Source organism: Lotus japonicus, chromosome 3 (genome assembly GCF_012489685.1).
Source record: "Lotus japonicus ecotype B-129 chromosome 3, LjGifu_v1.2".
Classification (NCBI taxonomy): domain Eukaryota; kingdom Viridiplantae; phylum Streptophyta; class Magnoliopsida; order Fabales; family Fabaceae; genus Lotus; species Lotus japonicus.
The window spans coordinates 32,862,763-32,874,208 of record NC_080043.1 but is presented as its reverse complement, the minus strand read 5'-3'; the positions used below and the strand labels follow the sequence as shown (position 1 = coordinate 32,874,208).

At 35.8% G+C, this 11,446-nt stretch overlaps 2 protein-coding genes across 6 annotated transcripts; both read left to right on the top strand.

Moving 5' to 3' along the window:
• The first annotated feature begins 963 nt into the window (after window positions 1–963).
• On the top strand, window positions 964–3,988 carry LOC130749442 (uncharacterized). 3 transcript variants are annotated; one of them, XM_057602798.1, is made up of 5 exons: window positions 964–1,440; window positions 2,559–2,737; window positions 2,968–3,319; window positions 3,552–3,657; window positions 3,784–3,988. In XM_057602798.1, the coding sequence occupies exons 1-4, from the start codon at window positions 1,015–1,017 to the stop codon at window positions 3,630–3,632; spliced, it is 1,038 nt and encodes a 345-aa protein (XP_057458781.1). In that variant the 5' UTR covers window positions 964–1,014; the 3' UTR covers window positions 3,633–3,657; window positions 3,784–3,988. The 3 variants fall into 3 exon arrangements, with proteins under 3 accessions (XP_057458781.1, XP_057458779.1, XP_057458778.1); XM_057602796.1 differs by having other exon boundaries at window positions 3,743–3,988; XM_057602795.1 differs by having other exon boundaries at window positions 3,552–3,988.
• Window positions 3,989–5,960: 1,972 nt separating this feature from the next.
• Window positions 5,961–10,813, top strand: LOC130749441 (uncharacterized). Of its 3 annotated transcripts, none has more exons than XR_009022920.1 (3): window positions 5,961–8,464; window positions 9,608–10,408; window positions 10,516–10,813. XR_009022920.1 is itself a non-coding variant. In XM_057602794.1 (3 exons), the coding sequence occupies exons 1-3, from the start codon at window positions 8,452–8,454 to the stop codon at window positions 10,542–10,544; spliced, it is 843 nt and encodes a 280-aa protein (XP_057458777.1). In that variant the 5' UTR covers window positions 8,332–8,451; the 3' UTR covers window positions 10,545–10,813. The 3 variants fall into 3 exon arrangements, 1 of the variants encoding a protein (XP_057458777.1); XM_057602794.1 differs by having other exon boundaries at window positions 8,332–8,464; XR_009022921.1 differs by having other exon boundaries at window positions 5,978–8,464; window positions 9,608–10,813.
• Window positions 10,814–11,446: the final 633 nt, after the last annotated feature.

Sequence of the window (11,446 nt, the reverse complement as noted above, 5' to 3'; positions counted from 1 at the left end):
GCTTGGTTCACGTTATGGGTGATTGTCGGTTTTTGGGATGTTGTCACTTTTGAGGATTTCCTTTCTTTGTCTGATCAAAGCTCTTAGTAGGCATTTGTTCTACTAGTTTGGCGATATAAAAGAGTTATTGTCAAGTTATTTTTCAAGTGCTCCCCAAGCATAGCAGCGCTATCTTTGGCTTTGCGAGTAACTTTTTTACGAACTTCGCGTTGACTTTATGTTCTTATGTTGTTTCTTTGGCTCATCGCTAGCTTACGTGGGAGAGACCTCGTGCAAATTGGGTTGCGCATAATATTGACAATAGTTTATTGGGTAACCCTAGTGCTATGAGGTCTGGTGGCTTGATTTGTAATGATCTTGGTGGTTTGGTTAAAGGGGTTAGTCCTTCAAGCTTGAGATATTTGCTATTTGGTATGGTTTGCTTATGTGTTATTCGTAAGGCTCAAACTCTTTTCATACTTTAAAGTTGGGTGGTAATGTTGTTCCTAATTTCCACATTTCTCTTCGTTAATTAGCAATATTGAAAGAAATGCATCTAGAGGGTCCATGTAACCAATTTTAAACATATCTTTCGATAGTAATGTTGCAACTGATTTATTCGCTAAATTAGGGGCTAACAACTCTATTGACTTTGTTATTCATGATTCCCTCCTATGAGCTTTAGTGATACCTTTTGTAAGGGTGTATCTACTCTTTGTGGAATATTCTTTCTTTATTTTACACATGCATTCAATCAACCATAATTTTTCATTTTAAGTATTATTAAATTTAAATTAAATTATGACATGATAAATTAATATATTCTAATTGGATGACTGTGAACTACAATATATTTATAAGTTATAAGTATCTAAAGTTTATAGATTAAAAAAATTATAAGAAATTACCATTAACAATAAGAAATGCTAACAAAGTAACAAGTGTTTACAAAATCATATAATTTTTTTATTTATTTAAAAATGATAAGAATCACGAGGGATGAGTTATCTTATGTGGTAGAAGAACCAGAAGAAGATGAAGGGGGTAGTACTTCAGCTATGGAATCCACAACCACCACCACCACGCTTACAGCTCCACCCTCTCTCTCCTCTCCCCTCCCTCCCTTCTCTCTCCTTCTCCCTCCACCAAACCAGACCCTCCAAGCTCTCAATCTCCGCCACCGTGGAATCCACCGAGACCCACCAGCTCACGGCGAGGGAGAGAAGGCGGCTGAGGAACGAGAGAAGAGAGGGCACCAACTGGAAGGAAGAGGTGGAGGAGAAGCTCATCAAGAAGCCGAAGAAGGAGAACAAGTCATGGATGGATGAGCTCAACCTTGATAACCTCATGAAGTTGGGTCCCCAATGGTGGGTCGTTCGTGTCTCCCGGATTAAGGCTCAGTACACTGCCCAAGCCCTCGCTCGCTCACTTGCTAAGCACTTCCCTGACATTGATTTTAAGGTTAGTTGTTGGGGTTGTGAATTTTGGAAGCACATTATTTGACTGCATTTTATGTGGATAAGAAATGGTTTAGCTCTGTATTTGGTTTTCATGAAAAAATTTGAGTGTAGTTTTTATGTTCGTTTGAATGAGATTTTGGGGTATGTGTATGAGGAATTGTTTTTGATAGAAAGGGAAAGTAGGATAAATACTTTAATCTAAAGGATGATGTAAGTGTTTTTTTTTTCTCAAGATATTATAGTTAGTTACTATGGAAATAGTAAAAATTAGTTTCACACATAGTTTAGATCATATTTGATTGGTTTAAACCGCATGTATCCTCTATTGAGACAATCTTGTTTGAGCCGAATAGGACCACTATAGGTGGCAAACACTCTCACTATCGAGTACTTAACGCGGCTGAACTCAAATCCGAGACCTCTGCTTAAGCTAGAACAACCCCGTGTCAGTTGTTCTGCGCACTTGGTGGTTGTAGGATGTGGAAATATGATTAGAAATGTACAATTACTAAATTCATGAAAGTAATTCTTTACTTTTTTTAAACACTATGTAACTTTCTTAATTCAAAAATGAAAATTTTAACTTATATTTGCTTAATTTTTGGCTGAAATCTTCCCTCCAAACATATACTTAGGCCCCGTTTGGAAAAACAGCTTAATTAAGCACTTATGGTCATAAGCGCTTATGACATAAGCGCTTATTCATAAGCGCTTATTCATAAGCTATTTTTAAAAATTTATTGAAATAAATTAAAAATAAGTTGTATATAAGCATAAGCTGTTTTTCATAAGCTATCCTGAGTAGCTTATGAAAATAAGCTGAAAATTGCTTATGGCAGGTCATAAGCTGTTTGCATAAGCCCTCCCAAACGCTGGCATAAGAGCTTATGCTGTCAGATAAGCTCAAATAAGCTCTTCCAAACTGGGCCTTAAAGAATGACAATGTTGCTTGGAGCTTGTACATAACAACCTATATTTAGAGAATGGCAATGTTACTTGGAGCTTGTACCCCATTGCAAAATAAAGGATGAATGAATAAGATCTGATGTTTCACTTTCATACAATGTTTGTTTCATTATGTTACATATTTGTTGATGTGGTAGTGAAATTTGGTTTTAGGTATATGCTCCAGCTGTTCATGAGAAAAGGAAATTGAAGAATGGTTCGCTCTCCGTCAAACCAAAAGCTCTGTTCCCAGGTTGTATTTTCTTAAGATGTGTTTTGAACAAGCCACTGCATGACTTCATAAAAGAGTATGATGGTATTGGAGGCTTTGTTGGTTCCTTGGTTGGAAATACGTAAGCATCTGCTGCTTGTGTTTGATGCATTTTGATTAATTTTGATGAATTGAGTTACTACCTACTGACCTTATTTTATAAGATTTCGAATGGGTGGTGTCTTTTTAGCTTTCATATACTCCTAGTGATTGATTTCAGATATTAAAAACACCAAATATTTGATGTCTTTAATGTATATTTTTCCCTGTTCAGTCTAACTGAAAGTTCTCAACTGTTTTTATCATTTTTAGAAAGAGACAGATTAACAAACCAAGGCCAGTATCTGAAGTGGACATGGAAGCAATCTTCAGACAGGCAAAAGAAGAACAAGAAAAGGCTGACCGAGCATTCGAGGAAGAAGAGAAAAAAGCTGTTGTAAATTCTGCGATTACAAATGCAGAGTCAGAACCTGATGTTTCAAATGGTACTGTTGATTCTAAGCCTAAGAGAGGATCTAGAAAAACATCTAACCAGCTCACAGATGCTTCATCTGCTCGAAAAGATTATAAACTCCTTGTTCCAGGTTCCACCGTACGAATTGTATCTGGAACATTTGCAGGGTTTGCAGGAACCCTCAAGAAGCTGAATCGGAAAACCAAAATGGTGAGTTGCTTCTTTAACATGAACAAATTGACATTGGCATTAAGACTTTTGTCCAACGAAAAAAAGGAAGATATTCACTAGTTTATGTGATGAAAATTGCTGGTATGCCTACATGAAAATCAAAATGGCTTTGAAAGGTGGAAATTATGTGCGACTTAGTGGCTCAAGTAATTACATGAATATTTTTTTTTATCCTTCTTTGTATTAACTCAATTAAGCTTTCTTCATGCAGGCTACTGTGCTTTATACTATATTTGGGAAGGAGAACATAGTAGAGTTAGATGTTAGTGAAATTGCTCTTGAGACTAACTGATGCCTGTAGATTCTCTGACCTAATGGTATGTTCGCATATTCCACTGTACTCGTAATACACATGTATGTACACAACTTTTTATCAGTGGCATTGAGAAAAAAACTCGAAAGAGTTGCGCACTGCATTCTCTTTCGGATTGTTCCATTTGCAGGTTAAGCCAAATTTTACATGAAATTAAATGCATTCTTACCTGGTGCATACTAGTGTATTATGAGTCCTGGCGAACTGGGGAAGTTAGGGACTTTGCTCTCTGATATTAAGATTAGCGGGACATGGATAGAAGCTGTTTGCTGATGCTCAATCCCCAAAATTGAAATCTGAGATATCTATATGATGAAGGCCTAAAATTTGAAGTTTTTTTGTTGCATTATGCTTTTGCCAATGCACGTTTCATGACTGAATCTCTCATTCCCTCTGGCTCCATTGAAGATACCTAGTTATGACTATGACAGAGATAAAAAAATGATTTGGATTTGCTGCCACTTCAACTAGAAACAGATTAGGATCATATGACAGGGTTTTCTTATCCACTGTGTAAAAGGTAATTGATATATTTTGTTTTTGTAAAAAAAAATCTTATCCATATGATGAGGATCACATTTTAGTTATTTTAAAATAAAAATATTATTTAAAAATCAGTAAACAAATAGGAATGTACTTTCCTACAAATAGAGTGAGATTTCACAGAGAAATGCCAAAACATTTCAAAGAAAAGTGAGATCTATGAATTATTTAAAAAAAACATTTTCAAGGACAATAATGATCACAAAAATATTTTCAAAGAAAAGAATGTGCTTGAGAAAACCAATGCAAAACCAACAAGGTGTAGTATAACTAGTAGATAGTTGGACTCCTCAAACATCTAGTCCAGTCCAGGGTTCGATCACTGTCTCATGGCTGCTAACATGGGATGGCTTGGGGAAAAAAATCAATGCATAAATATTTTCAAGGATTGGGCTTATGATTTGCCAATCCTCTTGAATCCATATTTGCCAAACCTCATTGGGCTTATGAATAAGAGAGTGAACTTTAGTCTTTGGCCAAAACTATATCATCAGTAGTGTACACTATTACTTCTTTATATAATCGCTTATAAAAAAAAAGATTTCTTTATATAATCTAGCTTCCTTACATTATTATTAAGGACATTAATTTATATCATGAGGTGTGAAACTTTGATTCTCAGTAATGTTTTCATCCAAGCACCCCAGAACTCTTGATCTTCGGTTTAGTTCAACAACTTCTTTTGGTTACTGTTTTTTTGTAGTACTAAGAAAGTAGAAGATCTAATTATTTGGTAAAGAGAATTGGAAACTGGTATTTTTTCATTAAAAATGGAAACTGTTTAACGTGCATATTAAGTCACTAACTTAGGTCGGCCATAAATATCATTTAGACATTTACATAAACATGACAACCAATGTGACAAGACATTAAACCAATATCCATTATTCATTAACTTCTACACGTGAAAGTACTATGAGCTACTATGAATTGACTGATAAAAAGAAAACAAAACATGTTAATTTATCAAATAGTTTTTCATTTGACCTAAATTTAGTAATCTAGTTTCCAACTTTAAAAGGGGAAACACCGATATTTGGGTACTCTTAAGTGGAATATTGTATCTACACCTCTCATCTAAATATTTAAGGGTTCCACATATTTAATGTATATGAAAAGAGAGATATAAAATTTCAATATGAAGAAACATGAGATAGTTTTCACATGATGAATCTTAGTTCGAAAAAACACATAACACTACATTATAAAAGAGATTTCATTAAAAAGAAAGATTTTAACCTAGTGATTGTTAGAAGGTATGACGTAGATCTAATTTAGAGATAAGAGCTTTGTAGAGGAGGGTGTGTATGCGAATACACAAAACCAAGACTAAGGATGTGTCTGATTATAAAAGAAAAGTGAGAAAAGAAAATGGAAGGAAAGAAAAAGAGAGAAAAGAAAGAGAATGAAAAGTTATTTTTTAAGTTGATTGGTATGATAGAATGTGAAACGAAAAATGAAAGGAGGGAAAAGGAATGAGTGCACAATTAACAGCTAGCTAAGGAAGATTATAAGAATAGAAGGAGTGTATAAGGCTATAAGCAGCAAGCTAAGGAAGATTATGATCTCATGTCAGGAGACATGGAGCTATTCACAACCTAATGAGGGGACCATAAGTGCACATAAATTTAGAAAAGAAAAAGAAAATTAAAAAGAAAAACAAAAATTGTGATGTATACCTAAGATAGAGTTGAGTCACATGAGGAGTATTTGTATTTCACAAGCATAGCCACAAGATGATAAAGAAGAAATAAATAATTGCCTTTATTATATTCCCTTGGTCATCTGCCACTGTGAGAAAGTTAACCACTGAGTTGCAGATTCCAGTAAAGTGCATTAAATTTTCACAACCTCCAACCCAACTCCCCCAATATTCTTTCACTTTCTTCTTCACTCACCACTCCTCCTTTGATGCAAGTGGGAACATCCCACCAAACCTTGAGTCAGAGATTCACCTCAATCCACCCACTTCATCTATGGCTGCATTTACCACTTCCCATTACTTCAAAACCTTAACTTTCTTCATTTTATTCCTCAAAACCCTAGCTTTTCATCCAGCTCCATTGTTTTCTTTTGCTGATTTTGAAAAAGATCCAAAATTTAACTCCACTGTGGCCCTTTATGGTAATGCAAAGGTTGTGAGGTCCTGGATTCATTTCTCTGGTTCAGGGAGTTCAAGCTCTGGGAAGGTCTTATACAAGAAGCCTATCAAGCTTGTTGAAGGTAAACCAAGACAATTAGTCTCCTTTTCAACTTACTTTGCATTTTCCATCCCCTTGGATAGTGAGGGTGGTTTGGCTTTTGTTCTGTTTCCAAAAGGTTCTAAAGGTGATGTTTTTAATCAAAGTTTATCTGGGTTTCCTTTTGGATTAAAAAGTACAAATTTTGAAGCTATTGGTGTTAAGTTTAGTGCTTCAAGGAATAGTGGAAATGGGGTTTCTGCTAATTGTAATGTGACCATGTATGTGGGTAATTCAGTTCTAGCTAAAAAAAGTTACAACTCCTCTATCAATTTGGCTTTGAGAAATGAAGATATGTTGCATGCTTGGATTGATTATGAAGCAAGTTCAAGGCGCTTAGAAGTTAGATTGAGCAAACATGGTGGTAATTCAAGGCCTTCTGATCCATTTCTCTGGCACTCAATTGACATAACCAATGTGTTGAAGGAGAAAGAAATGCTTATGGGATTTAGTTCTGTGAAGGGGAATGCTTGCTTTCTCTATTCATGGAGCTTTGTTTTAAGGCATTTTCCACATTCAGTGCATTCAGATCCTCTGGATCCGAAGGTTTTTGTTGAAAACATTGAATCTCCAATGGTTAGACCAGGGACAAGGAGTGATTGCTTTTTGAGAATTCTTGCTGCTATTATATTTGGTACAGGATGTGGAGCATTGGTTGCATTTATTGTTCTTTACTTTTGGACCATCTTTAGCAATAGACGTGTAGTGGTGCCAGAGGAATCTGTTATGCAACCTGTTGATGTTGAGTATAGGAAAGTCAAAATTGTTGTAGACAAAACCATCGAAGATGGTAAGAAGTAGTTCTTCATGAGGGAACTTGTTTGAATGTCTTTGTAAATTTAATGTTCTTTTGTATTTAGTTTTTTGCTCTATTTTAGTCTGGTAAGGAACTATCTATTTGATTTCTCTTACATTGTCTATTGTTGATCATATTGAGATTGAGATTCAGCTCTTCTTCAAAGAAAGCTTATATTTCGTGGAAGATCCAAATTGGAGTTATTAATGAACTGTAAGAGGCTGTTGACAGATTGTATTATATGATGAATTGATGATGTATTGAATGATCATGATAAAACTTTATTATGTGTTTGATCATGACAAAAAATGATAGAGGGAAATGTGTAGTGTTTTGATGGGCTGTGCTCACTGTTTTGATGATGATGTCTAATATGAGTCACCAACAAAAGTGACTCATGTTATACTACAAATTAGTAGAGGGAATTTTTACTGGTCGTCTATTTTACTTGACATTCAGCCACCCCCACATGTGCCATCATCACCATCACCTCCGGCCACTCATCCTCCAGAGCCTCCCTCCACCAAAATCACAGGAAAAGGAGTTATGTTCTTTTTTCATGATCTTGGCATAACACCCCACCCCATCCTGGTTGATCTATGGACAAGGTTGGTGGTTGGCACTGTGTGACAGGGGTTTGGGGTGGCTTATTCACTTATGGAGCAACACGGTTGCTTACAAGGATTGAGTTTGAGGGTCTAGTCGTATGGTGTGGGAGGCTAGGTGAAGGGGCTGTTATGGAGGTCTTTTGGTTGTTCTGGGAAGGGCAAGTCGTGCTGCACAGGTTAGGCCTAACCATTTGTCCCAACCCCTTAACCGAACTTTCCTTAAAACAAATTGGAATACTCACTCCAAGAGGTGCCTCTTAGAATTTTGGGTCACAAATGTAACTTTTAATTGTGTTAGGGCCATTATTTAATTAGCCAAAATTAAAGTGGTCTATTTAATATTGATCTTATGGCGAATGACATATGTGTTATGAAAAGGTATTGTGCAGATACCATAAGGCAATATTCTAATTTGATGAGGGGCCAAATTAGAAATATTGAAAACATAATTGTAACTGATGCAGTTACTTATAGGGTTATGGTCTCCAATTGTAGATACAACGTAACAACGTAAAAAGTTTCTCCTCATCCCCATTAGAGGAGAACATCAGGAAACCCTAAGGGTGATCTACAATTGGAAGATCACAACCCCAAATCCTTCAGCGATTCCCATGGCTCATTCAGGTACGCTTCCGTTCTAGATCTTCATCATGTTTTTCGGGTATGGGTTAATCAAGTGTGGTTTAGGATTATGCTTTTATTTTCTATATGGATAGAAAAGCATGTGGTTAGGAACAAATCCTTATTTGTAAGAAACCTACAAGTGGTATCAGAGCCACCCATGCCTGATTCATGTATGACTTTGGTAATTCTAAAAATTAGGATTTCAATTTTCGGTAATTGATTCTTGTTTGCAGTGTCGGTTTTTTATGAATTCAGTCTTTTCCAATCATAATCTTTGTCGGGTCATGAGTTTTCTTAAATTAACCTTCGCTGCAATTTGTTCATACGGTTCAAGCAATATATGATTTAAGCTTCAATTCTATTTGTGCCATTGCAAGAAACCATCGATTGATTATATAAGTGTGAATTTAGATTGAAGTCGAAATTGAATTTGAATTGATGTTTTGTATAACTGACGGGAATTTTATTCAGATTGCCGTTTTGTTTTGTAATTTCGTATGGTTTGATTTGAATCAAAATCAATATAAAAACGAAAACTGCATGTTTGTTGCTCTCTCAGGATATTAAATTGATACTATAGTATTAGTATTTGTTAGTATATTTTTGGGCAATAGAAATTTGTTTTCAATATGGATATATGGAAACTATATGGAAAATTATTAGTGTGTTCAAATTTTGGTTATGGCTTGTATTTTTATACAGTTGTTTGATATTTTAAATGAGTCAATTAAAATAAGAAAGTCACAAAAGTGACCTCTTTTTATGGAGATTACTCATAAGAAATATTAAAAGTTTGTGCGTGTGTATGTTTATCCATGCGAGTATTAATGGACCCCAAAGGAAAAGTTAATGCTTGGCCGGATTTCATACACACCTGTGATGATAAACATGTGATAATTTTAAGGGTTTACATGTGAATGATAAATCAATCCAAAGAAGGGTTTGTTATTTGACATGATTTATTATCAATGTTTGATCATTACAACAAGAGTACCACTAGCAATTAGTATTACTGTCAAAAGACATGATATTGATGGTGCACTAGGTATCTTGAGATGGGTTATGCCATTTTTGGACATATTAATGATTCAATTTTTCTTAATGTGAGTATATTTATAGCATTTGTTTTTGTTCTATTTTCAGCAACTATTGGTTCGATATCTGCTAATCTAAATTCGGTTCCGGTCCTTGATGGAACAAATTTTAAGGACTGGAAAGAGAACATGGAAATTGTTCTTGGCTGCATGGATCTTGACCTTGCACTAAGGGTGGAGAAACCCGCTTCTCCTACGGAATCTAGTACCTCTGAACAGAGGAAAGATTATGAGAAGTGGGATCGCTCCAATCGCATGAGTCTTATGATCATTAAGCGCGGCATTCCTGAGGTCTTTAGGGGTACTATCTCGGAAGAGATAAAAGGTGCCAAAGATTTCCTTGCTGAAATTGAAAAGCGCTTTGCAAAAAGCGATAAGGCGGAAACAAGTACTCTTCTTCAGAACTTGATTTCCATGAAATATCAGGGCAAAGGAAATATAAGGGAATACATTATGGGCATGTCAAATATTGCTTCAAAACTTAAGGCGCTAAAGCTTGAGCTGTCGGATGACTTGCTCATTCATTTAGTATTGCTTTCTCTTCCTGCACAATTCAGTCAGTTTAAGATATCTTATAACTGTCAAAAGGAGAAATGGTCTCTTAACAAGCTCATTTCATTTTGTGTGCAAGAAGAGGAAAGGTTAAAGCAAGAAATGAAAGAAAGTGCGCATTTTGTTAGCACCTCTAAAGACAAGGCCAAAAGAAAGAAAACTGTTGAGCCCAAGAATGAAGCTGCTGATGCTCCAGCACAAAAGAAACAGAAAGAGGATGATACCTGTTACTTTTGCAATGTGTCTGGGCATATGAAAAAGAAATGTGCTAAATATCACGCTTGGCGTGCAAGGAAAGGTACATTTTTTGCTTTGGTCTGTTCTGAGGTCAATTTAGCTTCAGTACCTAGAAACACTTGGTGGTTAGACTCTGGTGCAACTACTAACATCAGTGTTTCAATGCAGGGTTGCCTAAGCTACCAGAAGCCAAATGATGTTGAAAGATACATCTATGTTGGAGATGGCAAGACGGTGGAGGTGGAAGCTATAGGGCATTTTAGATTATTATTGTGTACTGGATTTTATTTGGATTTGAAAGACACTTTTGTGGTACCGTCATTTAGACGGAATTTAATTTCAGTTTCTAATTTGGACAAATCAGGTTATTCATGTTCATTTGGAAACAGTAAAGCCGAGTTGTCTTTTAATTCAAATATTGTTGGAACCGGTTCACTTATTGGATATGATAATCTGTATTTGCTGAGCACTGTAGCCACCTATAGTGAATCCCTGAATGTGGAATCACGTGGTACTAAGCGTAAAATTGATAATAACAATTCAGGAGCATTATGGCACAAGCGCCTAGGTCACATCTCTAAAAATAGAGTTGAGCGGCTAGTGTCAGATGGAATTTTGGATTCCATTGACTTCACAAACTTTGATGTTTGTGTTGAATGCGTTAAAGGTAAACAGACCAAAACAAAGAAATTTGGTGCATATAGAGCTACAGGCGTCTTGGAATTGATACATACGGATATTTGTGGACCATTTCCAACACCTTCTTGGAATGGTCAACAATATTTTATATCATTCATAGATGATTATTCAAGATATGCATACTTATTTCTTATACATGAAAAGTCTCAATCATTGGATGTGTTCAAATCATTTAAGGCTGAAGTTGAGAACCAACTCAACAAAAGAATTAAGAGTATCAAATCTGACCGTGGTGGTGTATATTACGGTAGATATGATGGTTCAGGTGAACAACGTCTAGGGCCTTTTGCCAAATACCTAGAGGAATGTGGAATCGTCCCACAGTACACCATGCCAGGGTCACCTAGCATGAATGGTGTGGCTGAAAGACGAAACCGGACTCTTAAGGATATGGTAAGGA